General features: G+C 43.2%; 1 protein-coding gene across 1 annotated transcript; it reads left to right on the forward strand.

Annotated features, from left to right (window-relative positions):
- Positions 1 to 18,852: 18,852 nt before the first annotated feature.
- Positions 18,853 to 22,207, forward strand: LOC120026782 (voltage-dependent calcium channel gamma-6 subunit-like). The gene is made up of 4 exons (XM_038971498.1): positions 18,853 to 19,096; positions 19,809 to 19,883; positions 20,759 to 20,896; positions 21,984 to 22,207. The coding sequence occupies exons 1-4, from the start codon at positions 18,853 to 18,855 to the stop codon at positions 22,205 to 22,207; spliced, it is 681 nt and encodes a 226-aa protein (XP_038827426.1).
- Positions 22,208 to 23,012: the final 805 nt, after the last annotated feature.

Genomic DNA, 23,012 nt, shown 5'->3' on the forward strand with positions numbered 1-23,012 from the left:
AACATTACAATACATTCATAACAGATTTCACAACACACCATGATGCTGCCACCACCGTGCTTCACGGTAGGGATGGTGATAGGTGGGTGATGAGCTGTGCCTGGTTTTCTCCAGACACGGCGCCTTGCATTCAGGCCAAAGAGTAAGATTTTTGTCTCATCTGACCAAAGAATCTTTTGCCTTATGATCTCAGAGTCTTTCATGTGCATTTTTGAAAACTGCAGGCATGCTGTCATGTGCCTTTTCCCAGGAGTGGTTCCGTCTGGCCACTCTCCCATAAAGCCGAGATTGGTATTGTGCTGTAGAGACTGTTGTCCTTCTGGCAGGTTATGAGACATAATGGCGCCGGGGGAGATGGCTGCAGTTTTACGAGCTCTCAACCAATTGTGCTATTGTGTGTTTTTTATTTGTAACTTATTTTGTACATAATGTTTCTGCCACCGTCTCTTATGACCGAAAAGAGCTTCTGGATATCAGGACAGCGATTACTCACCTCGTACCGGACAACTATTTTTTCTACAACAATTCAGACGCAAAGGACTTACTTCAGATACCCGAGAAGGCCCTCATCACCATCATTCGCATGAGAAAGAGACATCGGTACATCGGTCTTGTAAGGATCGACTGCGAGTGGGTAATCTGCCTCTACCATCAGTCAGTCCTATTAGCCAACGTACAATCATTGGATAACAAAATAGACGAACTACGATCACGAATATCCTACCAACGGGACATTTAAAAACGGTAATATCTTATGTATCACCGAGTCGTGGCTGAACAACGACATGGATAAAATACAGCTGGCAGGATTTACGCTGCGTCGGCAAGATAGTACAGCTAACTCCAGTAAGAGAAGGGGTGGCAGCCTGTGTATATTTGTAAACAACAGCTGGTGCACAAAATCTAATATTATGGAAGTCTCAAGGTTTTGCTCGCCTGAGGTCGAGTATGTCATGATAAGCTGTAGACCACACTATTTACCAAGAGAGTTTTCATCTAGATTTTTCGTAGCTATCTATTTACCACCACAAACCAATGCTGGCACTAAGTCCGCACTCAATGAGCTGTATAAGGGCATAAGCAAAAAGGAAAACGTTCATCCAGAGGCGACGCTCCTAGTGGCCGGGGACTTTAATGCAAATTTAGATCCGTTTTACCTCATTTCTACCAGCATGTTAAATGTGCAACCAGAGGGAAAAAAACTCTAGACCACCTTTACTCCACACACCGAGACGTGTACAAAGCTCTCCCTCGCCCTCCATTTGGCAAATCTGACCATCATGTTATACTCCTGATTTCTGCTTACAAGGAAAAACTAAAGCAGGAAGCACCAGTGACTCGGTCAATAAAGAAGTGGTCAGATGACACAGATGCTAAGCTACAGGACTGTTTTGTTAGCACAGACTGTAATATGTTCCGGGATTCTATCCGATGGCATTGAGGAGTACGCCACATCAGTCACGGGCTTCATCAATAAGTGCAATGATGACGTCGTCCCCACAGTGACCGTACGTACATACCCCAACCAGAAGCCATGGATTACAGGCAACATCTGCACTGAGCTAAAGGGTAGAGCTGCCCCTTTAAGGAATGGGACTCTAACACAGACACTTATAAGAAATCCCGCTATGCCCTCAGACAAACCATCAAACAGGCAAAGTGTCTATACAGGACTAAGATTGACTCGTACTACACCGGCTCCGAAACTTGTCGGATGTGGCAGGACTATTACACAATACAAAGGGAAGCACAGCCGCGAGATACCCAGTGACACGAGCCTACCAGACGAGCTAAATTACTTCTATGCTCGCTTCGAGGCAAGCAACACTGAAGCATGCATGAGAGCATCAGCTGTTCCGGATGACTGTGTGATCACTCTCTCTGTAGCCGATGTGAGTAACACCTTTAAACAGGTCAACATTCACAAGGCTGCAGGGCCAGACGAATTATCAGGACGTGTACTCCAAGCATGTGCTGACCAACTGGCAGGTGTCTTCACGGACATTTTCAACCTGTCCCTGACTGAGTCTGTAATACCAACATGTTTCAAGCAGACCACCATAGTCCGTGTGCCCAATAACACTAAGGTAACCTGCCTAAATGACTACTGACCCGTAGCACTCACGTCTGTAGCCATGAAGTGCTTTGAAAGCCTGGTCATGGCTCACATCAACACCATTATCCCAGAAACCCTAGACCCACTCCAATTTGCATACCGCCCAAACAGATCCACAGATAATTCAATCTCTATTGCACTCCACGCTGCCCTTTCCCACCTGGGACAAAAGGAACACTTATGTGAGAATGCTACTCATTGACTACAGCTCAGCGTTCAACACCATAGTACCCTCAAAGCTCATCACTAAGCTAAGGACCCTGGGACTAAACACCTCCCTCTGCAACTGGATCCTGGACTTCCTGACGGGCCGCCCCTGGGTGGTGAGGGTAGGTAGCAACACATCTGCCACGCTGATCCTCAACACTGGAGCTCCCCAGGCGTGCGTGCTCAGTCCCCTCCTGTACTCCCTGTTCACCCACGACTGCATGGCCAGGCACGACTCCAACACCATCATTAAGTTTGCAGACGACACAACAGTGGTAGGCCTGATCACTGACAACGATGAGACCGCCTTTAGGGAGGAGGTCAGAGACCTGGCCGGGTGGTGCCAGAATAACAACCTATCCCTCAACATAACCAAGACTAAGGAGATGATTGTGAACTACAGGAAAAGGAGGACCGAGCAGGCCCCCATTCTCATCGACGGGGCTGTTGTGGAGCAGGTTGAGAGCTTCAAGTTCCTTGGTGTCCACATCAACAACAAACTAGAATTGTCCAAACACACCAAGACAGTCATGAAGAGGGCACGACAAAGCCTATTCCCCCTCAGGAAACTAAAAAGATTTGGCATGGGTCCTGAGATCCTCAAAAGGTTCTACAGCTGCAACATCGGGAGCATCCTGACTGGTTGATCGCAAGGCACTACAGACGGTAGTGCGTACGGCCCAGTACATCACATGGGCTAAGCTGCCTGCCGTCCAGGACCTCTACACCAGGCGGTGTAAGAAGAAGGCCCTAAAAATTGTCAAAGACCCCAGCCACCCCAGTCATAGACTGTTCTCTCTACTACCGCATGGCAAGTGGTACCGGAGTGCCAAGTCTAGGACAAAAAGGCTTCTCAACAGTTTTTACCCCCAAGCCATAAGACTCCTGAACAGGTAATCAAATGGCTACCCGGACTATTTGCATTGTGTGCACCCCCCCCCCCCCCCCAAGCCCTCTTTTTACGCTGCTGCTACTCTCTGTTTATCATATATGCATAGTCACTTTAACTATACATTCATGTACATACTATCTCAATTGGGCCGACAATGATGTTGAGGAGGGAGTATGAGAGAGAGAGGTGAGATGGACATTAGACACTAATTGCCTTGTGAACGCCAAGTAGTCCTGGCCAGTGAGAGACTGTCCAGTGATACCTCGGTCCAGCCAGTGTGGCCTCTTATCTTCTGAGGTCAATAAGAATGGCATGGTCAGTACACAACCCCAATTGGCATTTTCATAGCACTGCATCTGGTTGCACACGGCTATTGTTGTTCCATATTGCTGAATTTGAGAGCAAGGGGGTCGACTGTAAAGTTGGAGTTGAGAGTGAGAAAAATACAAGTGTTACATCAACTCTAATAGTGTTACATTTAACACTCAACAATTATCTACCTCCGCAAATAGTTGCAATTTAATAGATGTAAAGTCCCCTGTTTTAGGGACCTGCGTGGTTCTGGTACCGTTTTCGACTGACATTTTTGCTTATACAGTACCAGTCAATTTTTTGAACTACTCTTTCAAGTTTTTTTTTTTTTACTAGAATAAGAGGGAAGACATCAAAACGATGAAATAACACATGGAATCATGTATTAAAGAGCAGAGGTAAAATAACAATAGCGAGGCTACATTTGGGCTCCCGAGTGGCGCAGCGGTCTAAGGCACTGCATTTCAGTGCTAGAAACGTCACTACAGACACCCTGGTTTGAATTACATTTAGTTACATACAGTATAAGAGGTTAACACTGGCCAAAACTGATTATTGTTGCATTAACTCTACACTGGTGCCACTTTCTTTTGCCAAGTATACATTTTGCACAGGAATGACAAAAGCCCCATTGATGGAGGAGGGTAAAATCGTTGGCATTGGCAACAGTCACGCAGTCCCATCCAACCTATAAGATCACAACTAAGCACGTTTCATAACCCCAATCTGGGCTCTCCACTATTTGTGGCTCGATGGTGCTAAACATAGGCCTTTCCTTCTAGCCTGACCCTAATTATCCTTGTTATGGTACCACAATAATAGACCTAACAGCTTTGGGATCTTTTTGGAACACCACACCTATATCTTCAATGTTGTGGCTGGAATTAATTATTGACTGGGTCCAAGGCACGCTAATGATAACTGACGTCTCAACTTCCCCCAAACACGTTCCTTTATTTACCACAGGAAGTTGTACCATTTAGACAGGTTATGGGATAGTTCAGTTTGACATTTTAACGGAATCAAAGTCATTTAAATTCAATTCTAATATCTTTATTCATTCAAATTGAAAAAGGCTCAAGTAAAATAAAAAATTGTAGATCATTTTAAGTTTCACATTGAATTGCCTGCATACATTGCTGGTTTGAAAAAATAATGTTCTGTTGCCAGATTTCTGTTATGTAATGCCGCAGCTTCAAGTGCACTGGCCAAAGATTGGGGAGAGCATGGAAAAGTGAACATCACTTTGTCTGAACATGAGTGTCAACCTCTGAACATAAGTGTTACAGTATGCTGCCATCTGATTATTTCTCTGGGGGCACCAGTTGAGAAGAAGCGCGGTTCTACCTCTCTGTCTATATGACTCATCCTCTATCTACCGTCGCCAGCTACGAGGCTACATACAGTGCCTTCAGAAAGTATTCATACCCCTTGACTGATTCCACATTTATTGTTACAGCCTGAATTCAAAATGGATTACATACATTTTTTTTCTCACCCATCTACACACAAAGATGACAATGTGAAAACATGTTTTTAGACATTTTTTGCACATTGAACATTAAGTAAATAAATATCTAATTTACATACACTATATACACTATATATGGAGATATTCAATGTCTGCTTTTTATTTTTACCCATCTACCAATAGGTGCCCTTCTTTGCGAGGCATTGGAAAACCTCCCTGGTCTTTGTGGTTGAATTTGTGTTTGAAATTCACTGCTCGACTGAGGGACCTTACAATTATCTGTATGTTTGGTGTACAGAGATGAGGTACTCATTCAAAATAAGTTTACACTGTTTTTGCACACAATGAGTCCATGCAACTTATTATGTGACTTGTTAAGCACATTTTTATTCCTAAACTTATTTAGGCTTGCCATAACAAAGGGGTTGAATACTTTGACTCAAGACATTTCAGCTTTTCAGTTTTAATTCATTTGTAAAAATGTCTAAAAACAGAATTCCACTTTGATATTATGGAGTATTGTGTGTAGGCCAGGGACAACAAAATCTAAACGTAATCAATTTTAATTTCAGGCTGTAACACAACAAAATGTGGAAAAAGACAAGGGGTGTGAATACTTTCTGAAGGCACTGTAAGTGTCTGTTTCTAATAGCCAGGACTAGAGCAGTGTGCATTTCGCTGTATTTACATAAAGTAAAAAAAGATGACACCAGAAACGTTCAGCCAATCCTACCAGCAGTGCCATACAGTCGCACTATGAATACATTTGGCCGCAGGGTGAATTAGGGACATGTGTCTCAGCCAGTTGTATCATATCCTCTCTCACACCAACAAGCCAATCTGCTGAGTGACAGGTTCCCACATGTGATGGGGCCATCCAGGGTCATCTTAATTTAGCTTCAGTGTAGAATGGCTGGAGCCATTCAGTCCGGTGAGGTGTCCTGTCGTGTCTTGAGGCCGTGGCTGTCAATTGATGTCCGTTCCTGTTGTGAAATCCAATTAGGGAGGTGTGGTTGAACTGCACAGTCCAACACCTGGCCAGCTAAATGATCCTTTGGGGAAATAAAATACTTTGTTGAGTGACTGGACGGCCATTTTGTGTCTCCTGCAATGGTTGGACGGACATTCCCTTTTTCACGTGACTGGTGACACAATGCACTTCTGAATTGTCTCCGTACTGCTGTTCTCTTTGTTGCTACTTGGCTACCTGCCAAATGTATCGACTCCTAATAACTATTTAATCAAACGTTGTATATATGTTTACCAAGGTCTTAGTTTTAGTTTTTTCCTCACACTACTTTTTTAATTGAACTTTTTTTACCCCGGACGCTTTATCTGGACATAGATCTGCAGGACCTACTCCGGCCCCAAAAAATGCTAAGTAACATGATGCCTTCTCATTGCAATCGCTGTACTCTTAATATACGAGAGAACTATCGCCTTTTCGTGAGGATAGCCAAGTTGCAATTAGTGGATTCGGCTATTTCACCCACACCCGTTGCTGACAGGTGTTTAACATCGAGCACACAGCCATGCGATCTCCATAGACAAACATTGGCAGTATAATGACCTTACTGAAGAGCTTAGTGACTTTCAACATTGCACCGTCATTGGATGCCACCTTTCCAGTTCGTTAAATTCCTGCCTTGTTAGAGCTGCCCCGGTCAACTGTAAGTGCTGTTATTGTGAAGTGGAAACGTCTAGGAGCAGCCGCAAAGTGGTAGGCCACACAAGCTCACAGAACTGGACCGCCGAGTGCTGAAGCACATAGCGCGTAAAAATTGTATGTCCTCAGATGCAACACACTATTGAGTTCCAACCTGCCTATGGAAGCAAAATCAGCACAAGAACTGTTCGTCGGGAGCTTCATGAAATAGGTTTCCATGGCCGAGCAGCCGCACACAAGCCTAAGATCACCATACGCAATACCAAGCGTCGGCTGGAGTGGTGTAAATCTTGTCGTCATTAGACTCTGGAGCAGTGGAAATGTGCCCTACCTGCCCCAATGCACAGTGCCAACTGTAAAGTTTGGTGGAGGAGAAATAATGGTCTGGGGCTGTTTTTCATGGTTCGGGCTAGGCCCCTTAGTTGCAGTGAAGGGAAATCTTAACTCTACAGCATACAGTGACATTCTAGATGGTTCTGTGCTTCCAACTTTGTGGCAACAGTTTGTGGAAGGCCCTTTCCTGTTTCAGCATGACAATACCCCCGTGCACAAAGTGAGGTCCATAAAGAAATGGTTTGTCGAAATCGGTATGGAAGAACCTGACTGGCCTGCACAGAGCCCTGACCTCAACCCCATCGTACACCTTTGGGATGAATTGGAACGCAGACTGTGAGCCAGGCCTAATCACCCACCTCAGTAATGTTCTTGTTTCTGAATGGAAGCAAGTCCCCGCAGCAATGCTCCAACATCTAGTTGAAAGCCTTCCAAGAAGAGTGGAGGCTGTTATAGCAGCAAAAGGGGGACCCACTCCATATTAATGCCCATGATTTTGGAATGAGATGATCGACGAACAGGTGTCCACGTACTTTTTGTCATGTAGTGTATAATGGTACATTTCAGATGAACTCCAGACCAGCCATTGCATTGACAGCCGCTATTGCGTTAGCTAGCCTCAGACATTCATCCTAGCTTTACTATAAACTGGCTAGCTTTATCAGGCAGCTTTAGATGCGAGGGGAAAATTAATATATTTGCTAGTTAGTTAACCCTCTGATTGAAGAAGTGGATTATAAATGCCATTAGCTAGCTAGATAGTAAGTTAGTAAAAAATATAGGCGGTTGTGGCGATATGCCGCCATCTGGTGGCAACTAGAAACAATTGCATAATAGCAACTATTTTCAAATTGATGGTCCTTGAAAATAAATATTAGTGCTTGAAAAAGTACTTAAATCCTTTAAATTGACTTGCTATTGTCTGTACGAACTCTAAACTAAACTAATGAAAGAGCTGCTTCCTGTGCTTGGCCCTAGTTTGTTGAACATAATAAACGGCTCCCTATCCTCCAGATGTGCACCAAACTCACTAAAAGTCGTAGTAAAGCCTCTCCTGAAAAAGCCACACCTTGACCCCGAAAATGTAAAAAACTATTAGCTTAGAGTATATTGAATCTCCCATTCCTCTAAAACAATTTAGAAAAAGCTGTTGCGCAGCAACTCACTGCCTTCCCGAAGACAAATAATGTATACGAAACACTACAGTCTGGTTTTAGACCGCGTCGTTGAACTGAGACTGCACTCGTGAAGGTGGTAAATTACCTTTTAATGGTGTCAGACCAAGGCTCTGCATCTATTCTCCTGCTCCTAGAACTTAGTGTGGCTTTTGACACCATCGACAACCACATTCTTTTGGAGAGTTTGGAAACCCTAATGGGTCTACCACAGGGTAGACTGGTGGACCGCGGGTGGTTATATTTGTCCCCCCAAGTTTTCTGAGCAAAAAATATAATATCTTTCTGATAGATAAGATCTAAACCAGGCAATAGCTATTCTGTGTAGACCAGGGATCATCAACTTTTTTCTGGAGGAACATGATTACAAATCATTTGTAGACTACAAATTGACCGCAAGAAGTCCAAACAGATATGTTTGACTAAAACATAATCATTTCAAACCTTGCTTACATTTGTGTACGATCACATCTCTATTATGGGTGGGAATACTTGGGAACACATTTCTTAAATTAAAATCACTTGGAACTGATTTCCTGGTGTTTTTACAGTCTTATGTCCAACAATGAAAATTCCACATACAAAATAATATGTATACACTACCGGTCAAAGGTTTAAGAACACCTATTCATTCAAGGGTTTTTCTTTATTTGTACTATTTTCTACATTGTAGAATAATATTGAGACATTAAAACTATTAAATAACACATGGAATCATGTAGTACACAAAAAAAGTTTTAAACAAATCAAAATATGTTTTGTTTTGAGATTCTTAAAATCAAATCAAATTTTATTGTACCAGTGATTAGCAGATGTTATTGCGGGTGTAGCGAAATGCTTGTGCTTCTAGCTCCGACAGTGCAGTAATATCTAACAAGTTATATCTAACAAATTACACAACATATACCCAATACACACAAATCTAAGTAGGAATGAATTAAGACTATATGCATATGGATGAGTGGAATGACTAAGATACAGTAGAATAGTATAGAAAAGCAGTATATACATATGAGATGAGTAATGCAAGATATGTAAGCATTATTAAGTGAATGAGATACCATAGAATAGTCTAGAAAACAGTATATACACATGAGATGAGTAATGCCAGATATGTAAACATTAAGTGACTAAGATACCGTAGAATAGTATATAATACAGTATGAGATGAGTAATGCCAGATATGTAAACATTATTCAAGTGACTAGTGTTCCATTCCTTAAAGTGATTCCAAGTCTATGCCTACAGGCAGCAGCCTCGAATGTGATAGTGATGGCTGTTTAACAATCTGTTTAACAGTCTGGCCTTGAGATAGAAGCTGTTTTTCAGTCACTCGGTCCCAGCTTTGATGCACCTGTACTGACCCCGCCTTCTAGGTGATAGCGGGGTGAACAGGCAGTGGCTCGGGTGTTTGTTGTCCTTGATAATTTTTTGGCCTTCCTATGACATTGGGTGCTGTAGGTGTCTTGGAGGGCGGGTAGTTTGCCCCTGGGAATGCGTTGGGCAGACCGCACCACCCTCTGGAGAGCCAGGCGGTGATACAACTCAACAGAACGCTTTCAATAGTGCATCTGTAAAAATGTGTGAGGGTTTTAGGTGACAAGCCTAAATTAAGTTAAGTCAAAATTAAGTTAAGTTAATTAAGTTAAGTACAGTTAAGTCATCTGCAAACTTGATGACTGAGTTGGAGGCATGCTTGGCCACGCAGTCATGGGTGAATAGGGAGTACAGGGGGGGGCTGAGCACACACCTTTGTGGATGCCCAGTGTTGAGCATCAGCGAAGTGGAGGTGATGTTTCCTACCTTCACCACCTGGGTGCGGCCCTTCAGGAAGTCCAGGACCCAGTTGCACAGGGCAAGGGTTCAGACCCAGGGCCTCAAGCTTAATGATGAGCTTGGAGGGTACTATGGTGTTGAATGCTGAGCTATAGTCAATAAACAGCATTATTACATAGGTATTCCTCTTGTCCAGATGGGATAGGGCAGTGTGCAGAGTGATGGCGATTGCATCGTCTGTGGATCTATTGGGGCGGTAAGCAAATTGAAGTGGGTCTAGGGTGGCAGGTAAGGTAGAGGTGATATGATCCTTGACTAGTCTCTCAAAGCACTTCATGATGACAGAGGTGAGTGTTTTCCTTTTGTAGTAGTTCCTGCCATATACGTCTCGTGTCTGAGCTGTTGAATTGCTGACGTTTAGCTTGTTTGATTGCCTTGCAGAGTGAATGACTACACTGTTTATATTCTGCCATATTACCAGTCGTCTTGCCATTGTTAAATGCGGTAGTTCGCACTTTCAGTTTCCCGCGAATGCTACCATGCTGACTCCGACAGAGTATCCCGAGAGAGCCATGTTTCCGTGAAACTAAGTATGTTACAGGACCCGATGCCTCTCTGGAAAGAAATCCTTGTTCTCAGCTCATCAACTTTGTTATCCAAAGACTGAACATTAGCGAGTAATATACTCAGAAGAGGTGGGTGGTGTGCACACCTCCTAAGTTGAACCAGCAGGCTGCCTCGAGTGCCTCTCCTCCCCTGGGATGTTTGGATCGGTCTCTGGAATAAGTTCAATTGATCGGGGGAGAGTGAACAAAGGATCTGCTCCAGGGCAATCGTGTTCCTGGTCGTAATGCTGGTAGTTCTCGTGAGTTACCGCCGCTCTAATATCCGATAGCTCTTCCCGGCTGTATATAATGACACAATACATTTCCTGAGCTAATAATGTAAAAAATAGTACAGAAACAAACTAAACACTGCAACGTTTTCTAAGAGCTAGTCGCAATCTCTGTCGGCGCCACCCTTTGCCTTGATGACAGCTTTGCACACTCTTGGCATTCTCTCAACCAGCTTCATGAGGTAGTCACCTGGAATGTATTTCAATTAACAGGTGTGCCTTCTTAAAAGTACATTTGTGGAATTTATTTCCTTCTTAATGTGTTTGAGCCAATCAGATGTGTTGTGACATTATATGGGGGGGGGGGGGGGGGGGGGTATATACAGAAGATAGCCCTATTTGGTAAAAGACCAAGTCCAGAGTTCAAGTAACATGCACATCTCAACATCAACTGTTCAGAAGAGACTGTGTGAATCACGCCTTCATGGTCGAATTGCTGCAAATAAACCACTACTTAAGGACACCAATAAGAATAAGAAACTTGCTTGGGCCAAGAAAACCGAGCAATGGTGGAAATTTGTCCTTCGGTTTGGAGTCCAAATTGGAGACTTTTGGTTCCAACCGCCGTGTCTTTGTGAGACGCGGTGTGGGTGAACGGATGATCTCCGCATGTGTGTTTCCCACCATAAAGCATGGAGGAGGAGGTGTTATGGTGTGGTGGGGGTGCTTTGCTGCTGACACTGTCTGTGATTTATTTAGAATTCAAGGCACACTTAACCAGCATGGCTGCCACAGCATTCTGCAGCGATACGCCATCCCATCTGGTTTGGGCTTAGTGGGACTATCATTTGTTTTTCAACAGGACAATGGCCGAACACACCTTCAGGCTGTGTAAGGGCCATTTGACCGAGAAGGAGTGCTGCATCAGATGACCTGGCCTCCACAATCCCTCCGACCTCAAAGAGATTAAGATGGTTTAGGATGAATCGGACTGCAGAGTGAAGGAAAAGCAGCCAACAAGTGCTCAGCATATGTGAGAACTCCTTCAAGACTGTTGGAAAAGCATTCCAGGTGAAGCTGGTTGAGAGAATGCCAAGAGTGTGCAAAGCTGTCATCAAGGCAAAGTGTGTCTATTTGAAGTGGGTCTCAGGGTAGTAAGTTGGTGGTCTGTTAATATCCCTCTAGTGGTGTGGGGGCTGTGCTTTGGCAAAGTGGGTGGGGTTATATCCTGCCTGGTTGTCCCTGTTCGGGGGTATCCTTGGACAGGGCCACAGTGACCCACGATCCCTCCCTCCCGTCTCATTCTCTAGTATCTATGCTGCAATAGTCAATGTGCCGGGGGGCTAGCGTCACTCTTTCCTATCTGGTGAAATTCTCCTGTCTTATCTGGTGTCCTGTGTGAACTTAAGTATGCTCCCTGTAATTCTCCCATCTCTCTCACCCCTCCCCGGAGGACCTGAGTCCTAGGACCATGCCTCAGGACTAGCTGGCCTGATGACTCCTGGCTGATGACTCCCCAGTCCACTTGGTCATGCTGCTGATCCAGTTTCTGCTCTTTTGCCTGTGGCTATGGAACCCTGACCTGTTCATCTGATGTGCTACCTTGTCGTGCTGCTGCTAGAGTTTTAACTCCCCCTCTTTCTCCCTCTCTACCGCACCTGCTGTCTAGACCTCTGAATGCTCAGCTATGAAAAGCCAACTGACATTTACTCCTGAGGTGCTGACCTGTTGCACCCTCTACATCCACCGTGATTATTATTTTACCCTGCTGGTCATCTATGAACATTTGAACATCTTGAAGAACAATCTGGCCTTAATGGCCATGTACTCTTATAATCTCCACCTGGCACAGCCAGAAGAGAACTGGCCACCCCTCAGGGCCTGGCTCCTCTCTAGGTTTCTTCCTAGGTTTCTTTCTAGGGAGTTTTTCCTAGCCACCGTGCTTCTACATCTGCATTGATTGCTGTTTGGGGTTTTAGGCTGGGTTTCTGTACAGCACTTTGTAACATCTGCTGATGTGAAAAGGGCTTTATAAATACATTTGATTTGATTTTCGTTACTTCTGATATGCTGCTGTTGAAACGTTATACCGAGTGCACATCAGTACTAGGTATAACTCCAGTAACGGTAATTTCTCTTCCACACTGTCTTCACAACGATAATGTTGTCAGGTGATATGGCAGAGGAAATTTGTTTAGAGAAAATTGAGAAAGGGAAATATGAGTGAGAGCGAGGATAAATGTGAGAAATAATTGTTGATAGAGTAAATCAACAGAGAAAGGGTCTGAGACGAGGGTGTGCGTGCATGTTGTATGTTACATTCAATTTGTGTGTCACTAAGTGTGTGATAGAGAAATTGAGAGCGAGAGAGAGAGACAAGGAGGTTGATGAGTAATCGCTCTTCTTCACAGTGCACAGAACTGGCAGGCGCTCCTCCTGTGGCAATCCCCTTATCTCTCTCTGCGTCAGCCAGGACCTTAATATAATCAGAGAGAGAAGGAAGCACAGTATCACCACTGGCTATTATGCAGCTCATAGTCAGGGAGGAGTGGATGCACTGCCATACTGACAGCACATACAATGGAATATAACCTACTAAACCTTAATACCACACCATATACAATCCTTCTAGCTATACTGCAGCTAACCTATAATAAACCTTACATTTCCCGTGTCATGTCCCCTTTTCAGAAAGAACTCCATGCCATACACGCCAAATAAGGCATTAAGTACCCCTCCAAGCCTTAGATAGCACACCAGACCATCCAACATGTTTCAGCTCTTCGTCAACTTTGAAGCCTTTTTTTATAATAGCAATGTATTATCCATAGACCACAACAGCACAAGGCAACCCAACCCCAACTTTGTCCCGTATGAATCCCCCCCACACTGGTCTAATCATATTACGCATTAGGATTCATCCTCGCCATGCATGCCTTTTAAATCAGGGGGGCTCATTTTGTCCTGTACTGCAACCCCACAAAGCTCTGACTGGTAGTGCCATCTTATGGAGATAATTTGCTGCTACAGTTCCTTAGTAAGTCGCAGTCCAGGACCCTTTTCTAATACTTCAGAAATGCATCCTTCCCTCCTACCTTCCTTGAAGTAATCAGAGATATCAATTAGTTGGATTGGTGAAAGTAATGGGGTGGTAACATTTCTTACACCTATCCAATCACGTATAAATCTCTGCTTGCCTCAAGGACGCAAGGAAGGAAGGATGCATTTTCAAAGATATTTGAGGAAACAAGGAAGGAAGGATGCATTTCTGTATTCGAACACGGCCCGGTCTCTCTCATTACTTATCACAATGCTGAGCACATCTGACTGCAGCATTCTGTCACTGACAGGAGAATAATTCCCCAGGTGAATGAACGTTTCCAGTCGCATAATGACCAACTCTGTTGAAGCACTGTTCAGACCAGAGAGGTCACAACTACCCCTGTGTTGCATTCTTATAGACTAATAATGTTATTATGTGGACACAGATATACATACCAGCAGTACATGTATTTTTGTTAAACAATTATTTGTTCATACAGTATGTATAATTTATTTATGCAAAACGAGTACAATATGACCTCACTACATAGGTCTTTCCCCCTGATCGGGGGTTGTGGTATGGTGTTGAGGTCCTTATGCCTATGTTGTGTACTGTACAGTATGTGCTTCAGGACATGGGATCTGAACGGTATGTGCTGGTAACAGCCATCCCCATGCACTCACTGTATAAGGTTCTGCATTGGGCAGCGGCAGTATAAAAGATTTACATGCATGATCACTTTTTTTTTTTTTACTTTCCGATACAGGAGTAAGTGACATTTACTTTTGAGTCAACTTGATTTTGAGTTTTTATAAATCATTCACTAATAAGTCTCCCCAGCAACAATTGTAATACTGTCACCTTTAGAATGGAAGACATCGAGTACATTTTTAAAATGTCCCCATTTCTTCTTCCTCCTGCCAAGAGGACGCCTTTATCTAGGGCAATGTACAAAAGTCACACTTACTTTTGCATAGCCGCTTTATATAGCTGCTTTAAAATAGACTTTGCATTAACTCAAGCAATACAGGTTGGATCTTGCTCATGGGTACATTACCGTTAAGTGGTATAGACCCTGTGAATAGATCCTGCAAGTCCAGTTGCTTAGCTGTAATCAGATAATACTGTCTCCTACACAAACCCAGATTGACCATGGATAAATTGTGGGTTTGAAGTTGTCAGCAGAGGCAGAGTATTTGGTTTGCCCCTTGCCGTTACTCGATCTTGCTCCACCTACGTCACACCTTCAAGACTATATGCAGAGTTTCTTTTTTGAAGTGTTGCAGCCACAATTCTTTAATCAACAAAATACTTGCAGAAGCCCCAGGAATTTACCTCCACCCCCTTTCCTGACATAACCTCGTCAGGGGTCCAGTGCCTCTAGTTCTTTTTTTTTATGTCATTAACAGGTGGTTGTCAAAAATAGAATGAAGAAACACACACACCAAACTCTCTCGTGTACACGCGCTCTCTCTCTCACTCAGACAAACACACTATCAGGTGCAGGCACACGCAAACACACATGCACACACACACACAGTAACGGGTGCATGCTCACACACACACACATACGCACGCACGCACACACGACACAGACACAGAGTGATATAGAGACCACACACTCATGACGCATATTCTCGCAAATACATTTTACAGGGGCCAGCAAAGACAGATAGTTCCAGCACAACCATATGTGCATGTCTAAACAAACATATACACTTTCAAACACCACGTAGGCATGTGGCCACATAGTTACTAAACCCACCCATTCATCAACTCTCTGCAACACAAGGCTACTTTGGCCTCCACCCTCTTTCCACTGCCCATACCTCCTCTCCTCTCTTCCTCTGCGATCCCTCTCTCGCTCACTCCCTCTCTTCGCCTCGCCCTATTTCATTCCCGAACTGAACCACACACACACACCAAGCAGGTCAGCAACTTCTTCATATCATTGTTATGATTCGTACCGTGGTCATGACTAAAGTCTATAGTAAAGCAAAATGAGTAGAAGTTAATTCAGTTGTGTCCGTTGTAGATATTGAATTACAGCTCTGAAAAATAAACTGAATTGCTTATGCTCAAATGATGGCCTTGAATGTTGCTCTGGGGTCTCTGCATTTGTTGCCGTTTGTGTTTTTGCTTATTTCAATTTCCTGTTGATCACACTGTTGTATATTTCAATGGGTATTGTCATTGAATAAGTTGATTTGAATGGAATATTGCGAGGCACTTTAAGTATTCAAAACTGAATCATAGAGGACTGTTTTGCATCTGTACATGTAATCTCTATGGTTCAGAGCTTCCTCTCATTAAGCTGCCAATTTGTATATCATGCGAGGGTAACAGTAATGCTGTGCAAATATTTGTGATGAAACCTTTTCATTGTCTTATTTTTAGTTGGCATACTAGTTGCTTAGACTTCTTTGTAAGGTAGCTATGTGTAGGATAATTACTACTGTTGTCCATCTTTCAGTCTACAGTAAATATAGATATAGTTCTTTAAGATGTGTAAGTGACTTTAACACAACTCTGACTTAAAGGATAGAAACTAAAGTAACATGTGCATACCAGTGGAGGCACATCAGAGAATATCATAAAAATAGTGAAAAAAAAAAAAAAATACTATCATTTTTAGATTAAACTATACAAAATATATTCACGTCACCAAATAATTGATTAAAACACACTGTTTTGCAATGAAGGTCTACAGTAGCCTAAGTAGCACTCTGTAGGGTAGCACCATGGTGTAGCCGGAGGACAGCTAGTTTCTGTCCTCCTCTGAGTACATTTGACTTCAATACAAAACCTAGGAGGCTCATGGTTTTCACCCCCTTCCATAGACTTACACAGTAATTATGGCAACTCCCAGAGGACGTCCTCCAACCTATCAGAGCTCTTGCAGCATGAATTGGCATTTTGTCCACTCAATTAAAGGATCAGAGAATTAATCTAGTACTGAGAGCATAAGCTACAGCTAACATTGCAGTGCATAACTTGTGGTGAGTAGTTGACTCGAAGAGATAGAAAGACAAGTTACAGTTAACAAATACATTTCTTCAAAATTGAAGATGGAGAGCGAGAGAGCTAGTTTTCGTAGTATTTTTTTCACTTACAGTACTTAGCTAGCTTAGCTAGCTAGTTGTTTAGCCTACTCAAGCACCCGGCTCAAACGGAGAGGGGTGCTAGGTTAGCTAGCTGGCTATGGCTATCCAACACTGGAAGTCTTCCAAGTCAAGGAAGGTTTTATTAATTTATTGCCACCGGGGCCTGCCGGTGTAACTGTTAAACTGATTGCTGACTGTACTGCATGATTGTAGCGGGTTTACTAATGCGTTAGTTCTATTAGCTATGTTGACTATGACGTTAGATAATATTGTGACAACGATGTAGGCTGTGTGTAGCAGTTAGCGGTTATGTTATGAAGGGTTTGCTTGGAAAGTTGTTTTTCGCCTGGTCACAGACAGCTAATGTGTTGTGCACTGAAGTCCGCAAGTGAAGGGAAAAGGTGAGAGAGGAGTAGCGTGCGTAGATGCGAAAAGGAATTACAACAAACAAAGTGATCACGCTCTTTGTTTATGGCTGCTATGAAAGTGAACTGTGTTTGCGTGTGATCAGGGGTTGTATTCATTCCCCCGATTCTGTTGAAAAATGTTTCTTAAACTGAAGCAAACGTGACGAAACAGGGATAAACACACCTGAATTTGTCCAATATCAACTCTCGTTTTCAACTGTAGGACTAATGATTACACCCTAGATCAGCTAACGTTAGATGCAGGCAAAAGTGTGTGCAAGGCGGTATTGAATGTAACACGATCTGTCACCATGATTACAAAACATTCTCTCGACCTGTGCACTTACGTTGTAAACTTTTATTCATAGGCTAGGTTGCAGCAACCTCATGATGGGTATAGGGAAAATTGGAGTATCATGTAGTAGCCTAAACCTATCGATGTTACATTGAGTTGGGTGAATGGAATATGAATGACAGTCATCCAATATGCTGGAATAGAAATAAGTTCATGCTCATAAACATTTTTTGTGTCTGCCCTCATCTTAAAACGGTACTGACCTCCACTGGTGCACACAATATTTGCTATGAAAAGGTGAGAAAGTATCAATTTGGCACTCATTAACATGTGCTGGTTCAGACTTGATATCCAACCATGCAGTTGGAAAGTATTCTTTAGAGCATTAAAATGATATTTGCCATGTTGGATTGGATCAGACTCTATAAGGTGACATGGCAGTTGTTCATTTTAGTTTGTACTAACATTGTGATGGATTAAAGTCAGTAGATTTTCTTCTACTGATGTTAAAACTCATTGTTTTTTTTCTTGGTTTTTCTTCTAGAATAAGCTGCTTTCTCCCTCCTGGCTTCTCCTCCATATCTCCGTTTCCCAACATTTACACGGAAGCTACCTCTATTTTTGATATTTTTTTCTAATCTATTCTATCTTTTGAACCATTTTTCATTATGACCCGCTCATCGCATACTTCTTCCAAACCACCTTTTACATCAAGCTTTCAATGTCTGGTGTTAATACCTAACAATTCATGATTTTAATAATTAATAATATATATATATTTTCTGCACTGATAACCCTTAACATGCCTTATCCTTTTTTATGGTGGGTTTGGTATGTTTGCTTTATAAACTGAGTCATCAGTGCTGCTAATTCCCATTTCCCTTCTTTCCCTCCCTCCATTCCTGTTGCCTCACTAACCCCTGTCTACCATCCTTTCTATTGCTCCACTGCCACCTCACCATATAAACCCAGTCCCTGTCTCCTACACTCTCTACCTGTCTTTATCCATTATTCATATATTTTTTTCAATCGTAAACATCTGCAAAGCCATGTGGTCCACCTTCTTTCTGCACGAAGAGGATGGCAGGCCGATTCCACCAGGGGCGGGAATAGGACCCGGAGCAGGTACTCTGGGACTGACCGGTGTCATGGGTGGCAGAGGGGCTGGGGCTGGTGCTATGGGAGTTAAGCGCCGTGCAAAAGCGTCAACATCAGGAGGCATGAGCGAGGTCCAGGAGGGCAAGATCAAGCTGGCGTTCTTCGTGGCCATCGTGGGTGTGGTGTTGACTGTCTTGGGCTTGGGCACAGAGTATTGGGTGGAGCTGTCCCCGCCCAAGAACTTCTACAACAACCAGACGTGTCTGGCAGCACACTACGGGCTGTGGAAAGGATGCACCCGGACTCTGTGGGTGGCTGACATAGACCCTGAGCGAGAGAGCTGTGGGCCGGCTGAACTGCCCGGAGGTAACTGCTCTGGAGTTGCATGAATAGGCCTACATTTTTTTGTGTAAACCAAACGGTATCTACTCAAACTCATGCAATCCAATCTGTACATAACCACCTATCAGAAATCACAGACCCATTTTTTGCATACTGGCAAATTGTGTAAACCAAACCGCATTCACTCAAACTCATACATTCAAAACACTCTCTTGAGAAATCCTATGGCCCTTTATGCCAGATTTTAAAGGGGTAGTTCAGCCAAATTTCACGATCCCAAATTTCAAGGCCAGAAGTGACAATTATATCATTACTTAGCTATAGCCCCACCGTTAGTTACGGCTAGATATCAGTTATTTGTATTGTGGCCACAATCCAATGACTGGCCTTCAGGTGTAGACAGGGTCACAGATGGACTGCAATATACATTTACATTCTGTAGGGATAGATGCTTACCTTAAACTCACACACCTATTACCCTCAAATACTGTACTAAAATGTCTTACTAGAGAGGGCAGTCTATATGTAGGATAAACGACCTTTTATCAGACTACAAGATGCCATAACACTAATTGCATAGAAGACATAACCTTGGCGTTGTCATCGATGTGCACGAATGCATAATAATTAGTGTGCAGCAAGCCGTATGAATCTCAATAAGATTATGGTGATGTGCAAGTTGATAAGGTCTCCATCTGTTTCAAATAAGTTCCTTGTCTCTCCCTATCTCCTTTAGAATCTAACTGCACCTACTTCAAGTTCTACACCACTGGAGAGAATGCCGTCCTCTTCCAGAAGACGACAGAAAAGAGTGAGTCAGCTTGCCCCCTGCCTTCTTTCAACCCATGTCTCACCTTGCCCACCCACACGCTTTCTTTCTTCCTCAAGTCTGTCATCTATGTTGCACTGGGTCAGCCATTGACTGCAGTGAGTGTCTAAAATGTATTCCACCTACTCCTTTTCCATTATAGCATTGAAGTCAGTAAGACTGTTTCTTCATGGGTCAATGTGGAAAAAACGGTGAAATCCTTTTTTCTTTTTTTTTTGTGAGCTCTAAACCAGAGGTGTCATGCGCCACATTTTTTAAGAGGGGCACTGATGGCCAAATTCTATTTCTTTGGATTTATTATGCGCAAAATAAACTATCTTCTGGATTTTTTGTTAGTTTCAATGGGCATGATGCCCTACATGTCAGGAGTGCGATATTTAACGTTTCTATTATCCTCTAGGCAAGTCAGTAACTCCCAGGGCAGCATGGGCTGCGTTTCCCAAACTCGGTCCCCGGGACCCCAAGGGGTACACGTTTTGGTTTTTGCCCTAGCACTACACAGCTGATTCAAATAATCAACTCATCATCAAGCTTTGATCATTTGAATCAGTTGTCAGTTGGGGTCCGCAGGACCGAGTTTGGGAAACGCTTCCCTAGAGTATGTCAGTGAGGGGATGTACCAATATCTGTTAGAATTACAAGTGGATGCAAGGACTTTACCTTTTGTAGATTGGCCATTTTGAATAAGGTTTAACTTATTTGGTTATTTTACTTACCTTAGTTGAATGAACTCGTTGCAAGTCGTCCTGGATAAGAGGGTCTGCTAAATTACTCAAATGTAAATGTACCTGGTGCCAGTGTACTATGAATAATGGAATGTACCTGTATCAAGACGATAACGGTTTCGCTCTTCCCAGGTCTGAATGTGGCGGCGGCCATGATGGCCCTCTTCGGTCTCTTCCTGATGGTCACAGGGGCCATATGCATCACCACAGCCCTCAGCAAAGGAGAATCATTCTTCCTCAAGGCTGCATCGGTTTGCTTCATTCTGTCAGGTGAGTGAGTAGACATATGGCAGCCAAGGTGACATACTGTACATGTATAACTAAAATGATTAAATGTTACTATTTTGACATGTCTAATGAGACCTTGGGAATACTCCTCGCGTCCTCTCTCCTCATCTCCTTCTCCAAACCCATTAGAGGAGAAGGTCAGAGGGGAGAGACCTCTGGCTTTGTCATCCAATGGGTTTTGAGAAGGAGACGAGAAGAGAGGAGCGAGGACATGAGGATTACGCAATTGAGATCTTCCCTATGTTGCTATCAGGTTTGAAGGTACAGTAAGACCCAGATGCAGACAACGTCGAATTAACAGTTTAATAATCCAACAGGGGCAGGCATAAAACAGGTCAAGGGCAGACAGGGGTCAGTAATCCAGAGGTGGGGCAAAGGTACAGCACGGCAGGCAGACTCAGGGTCAGGGTAGGCAGAGATCAAAAATCCAGAGGTGGGGCAAAGGTGCAGGAGGTCAGGCAGGCTCAGGCTCAGGCAGAGTAGTCAGGCAGGCGGGCTCAGACTCAGGACAGGCAAGGGTCAAAACCAGGAGGGCAAGAAAAAAGAGAGACTGGGGAAAAACAGGAGCTGAGAGAAAACCGCTGGTTGACTTGACAAACAAGACAAACTGGCACAGACAGACAGAAAACACAGGTATAAATACACAGGAGATAATGGGGAAGATGGGTGACACCTGGAGGGGGGTGGAGACAATCATAAAGACAGGTGAAACAGATCCGGGTGTGACAGTTGCAGAGAGTTATGAGTACGTTAGGAGTCAACCTGTGCATGCAAAAAAAAAGCTACCGGTACTCAACACTTTAAAAAGCCATATAGCCGTTATTCAAGTGTATCAAGGGAGCTCACTAATTAGATACACAGGGCATTAGTCATGGCATCTGTCCAGTCCTGATATACTCTGATGCTCTGGGAAGTAGATCACAGCTATCAATACCACCTCCACCATCCCACCAGTAAAATGTATTTGCCAACTCCACACACACCAAGCCCCTGATACCTCTCTCTTTTGTGCTTTATCCCTCTCTTTCTCTCTCTCCCTTCTCTATCACTCTTTCCTCCTCTCTCTTAGGCCTCTTGATTCTCCTGTCTCTTATTGTTTTCAACCAATCGGTACTCTCCTTCCTAGCCAGTGACCACTCGGTGCCGTTGCATCACGAGTTGTCTTGGTCAGTATCCTGTGTTGGGTGTGCAGGGGCCATTCTTATTTTGGGCGGAACCCTCTTTCTCTTGCTTGCGCTACCATTCAGTCCCTGGCGAAGGTGTTTTCCCCCCAAAAATGAAAGTGACAGCTAGTGGCGAAGAGGAGGTATTGCACTTTATCTGTATTGTCTTATAACTGTTGAGAAATGGACGGTCTCCTGCAATTTTACATTGAATCATTTGAAGTTGTGTAGAGGGGGGTTCAAGTTGTTCATCGTCTTGGATGTTTTTTCTCTCCTTATTTTGCATAAATCAGTAGGTCATTAAAGGGACACTATACTGTTCTTGACTTATGAAAGGGGAAGAATTAACGCAATGCCAAATTACTTGTGTGCTAGTCGACAGCAAATGTTTTCTCACATTGAATGTGCAAAATGTAATGTGCCAGTATGTTCCCCCCTCCCCAAGTGTGAAATTCAATTGAATTCAAAATCATTTTAATTTAACAAAAACAACATTTTGCAGTTGTGTTTTGAATTGGTAAACATTACTTCATTATTTTTGCCAAATCTTTGATGATATTCTGATCAACAGTCTTATTAGAGAGTATAATCCTTAAGAATAGTAATTGGCATTCAGATGTATTGCACAGAATGAAAGTACAGTACAAAAATTCTAGAGTTTCTAGTAAATAAATACATACACAATCTCATGATATTGCAATGTTTTTACAACTGCCTTTAATTTATAGATGTGTATATATCAAAGAGACATTAGCCTCTAAATCCAAATGTTTTCAGACCTCAAAGGTCAAGATTAGTCTACGTCCCAGGCCATCATGTTTTGTAGATTCAGTTATATGTCACAATATAAAAATAAGGTAAAAGACAAGCACCATGCAAATTCCAGATATGCAGAGCTTATGTTTTCCATTCAGTTGTGTAGTGTAAGATGTGTG

This window comes from Salvelinus namaycush, chromosome 32, assembly GCF_016432855.1.
Source record: "Salvelinus namaycush isolate Seneca chromosome 32, SaNama_1.0, whole genome shotgun sequence".
Taxonomy (NCBI): Eukaryota; Metazoa; Chordata; class Actinopteri; order Salmoniformes; family Salmonidae; genus Salvelinus; species Salvelinus namaycush.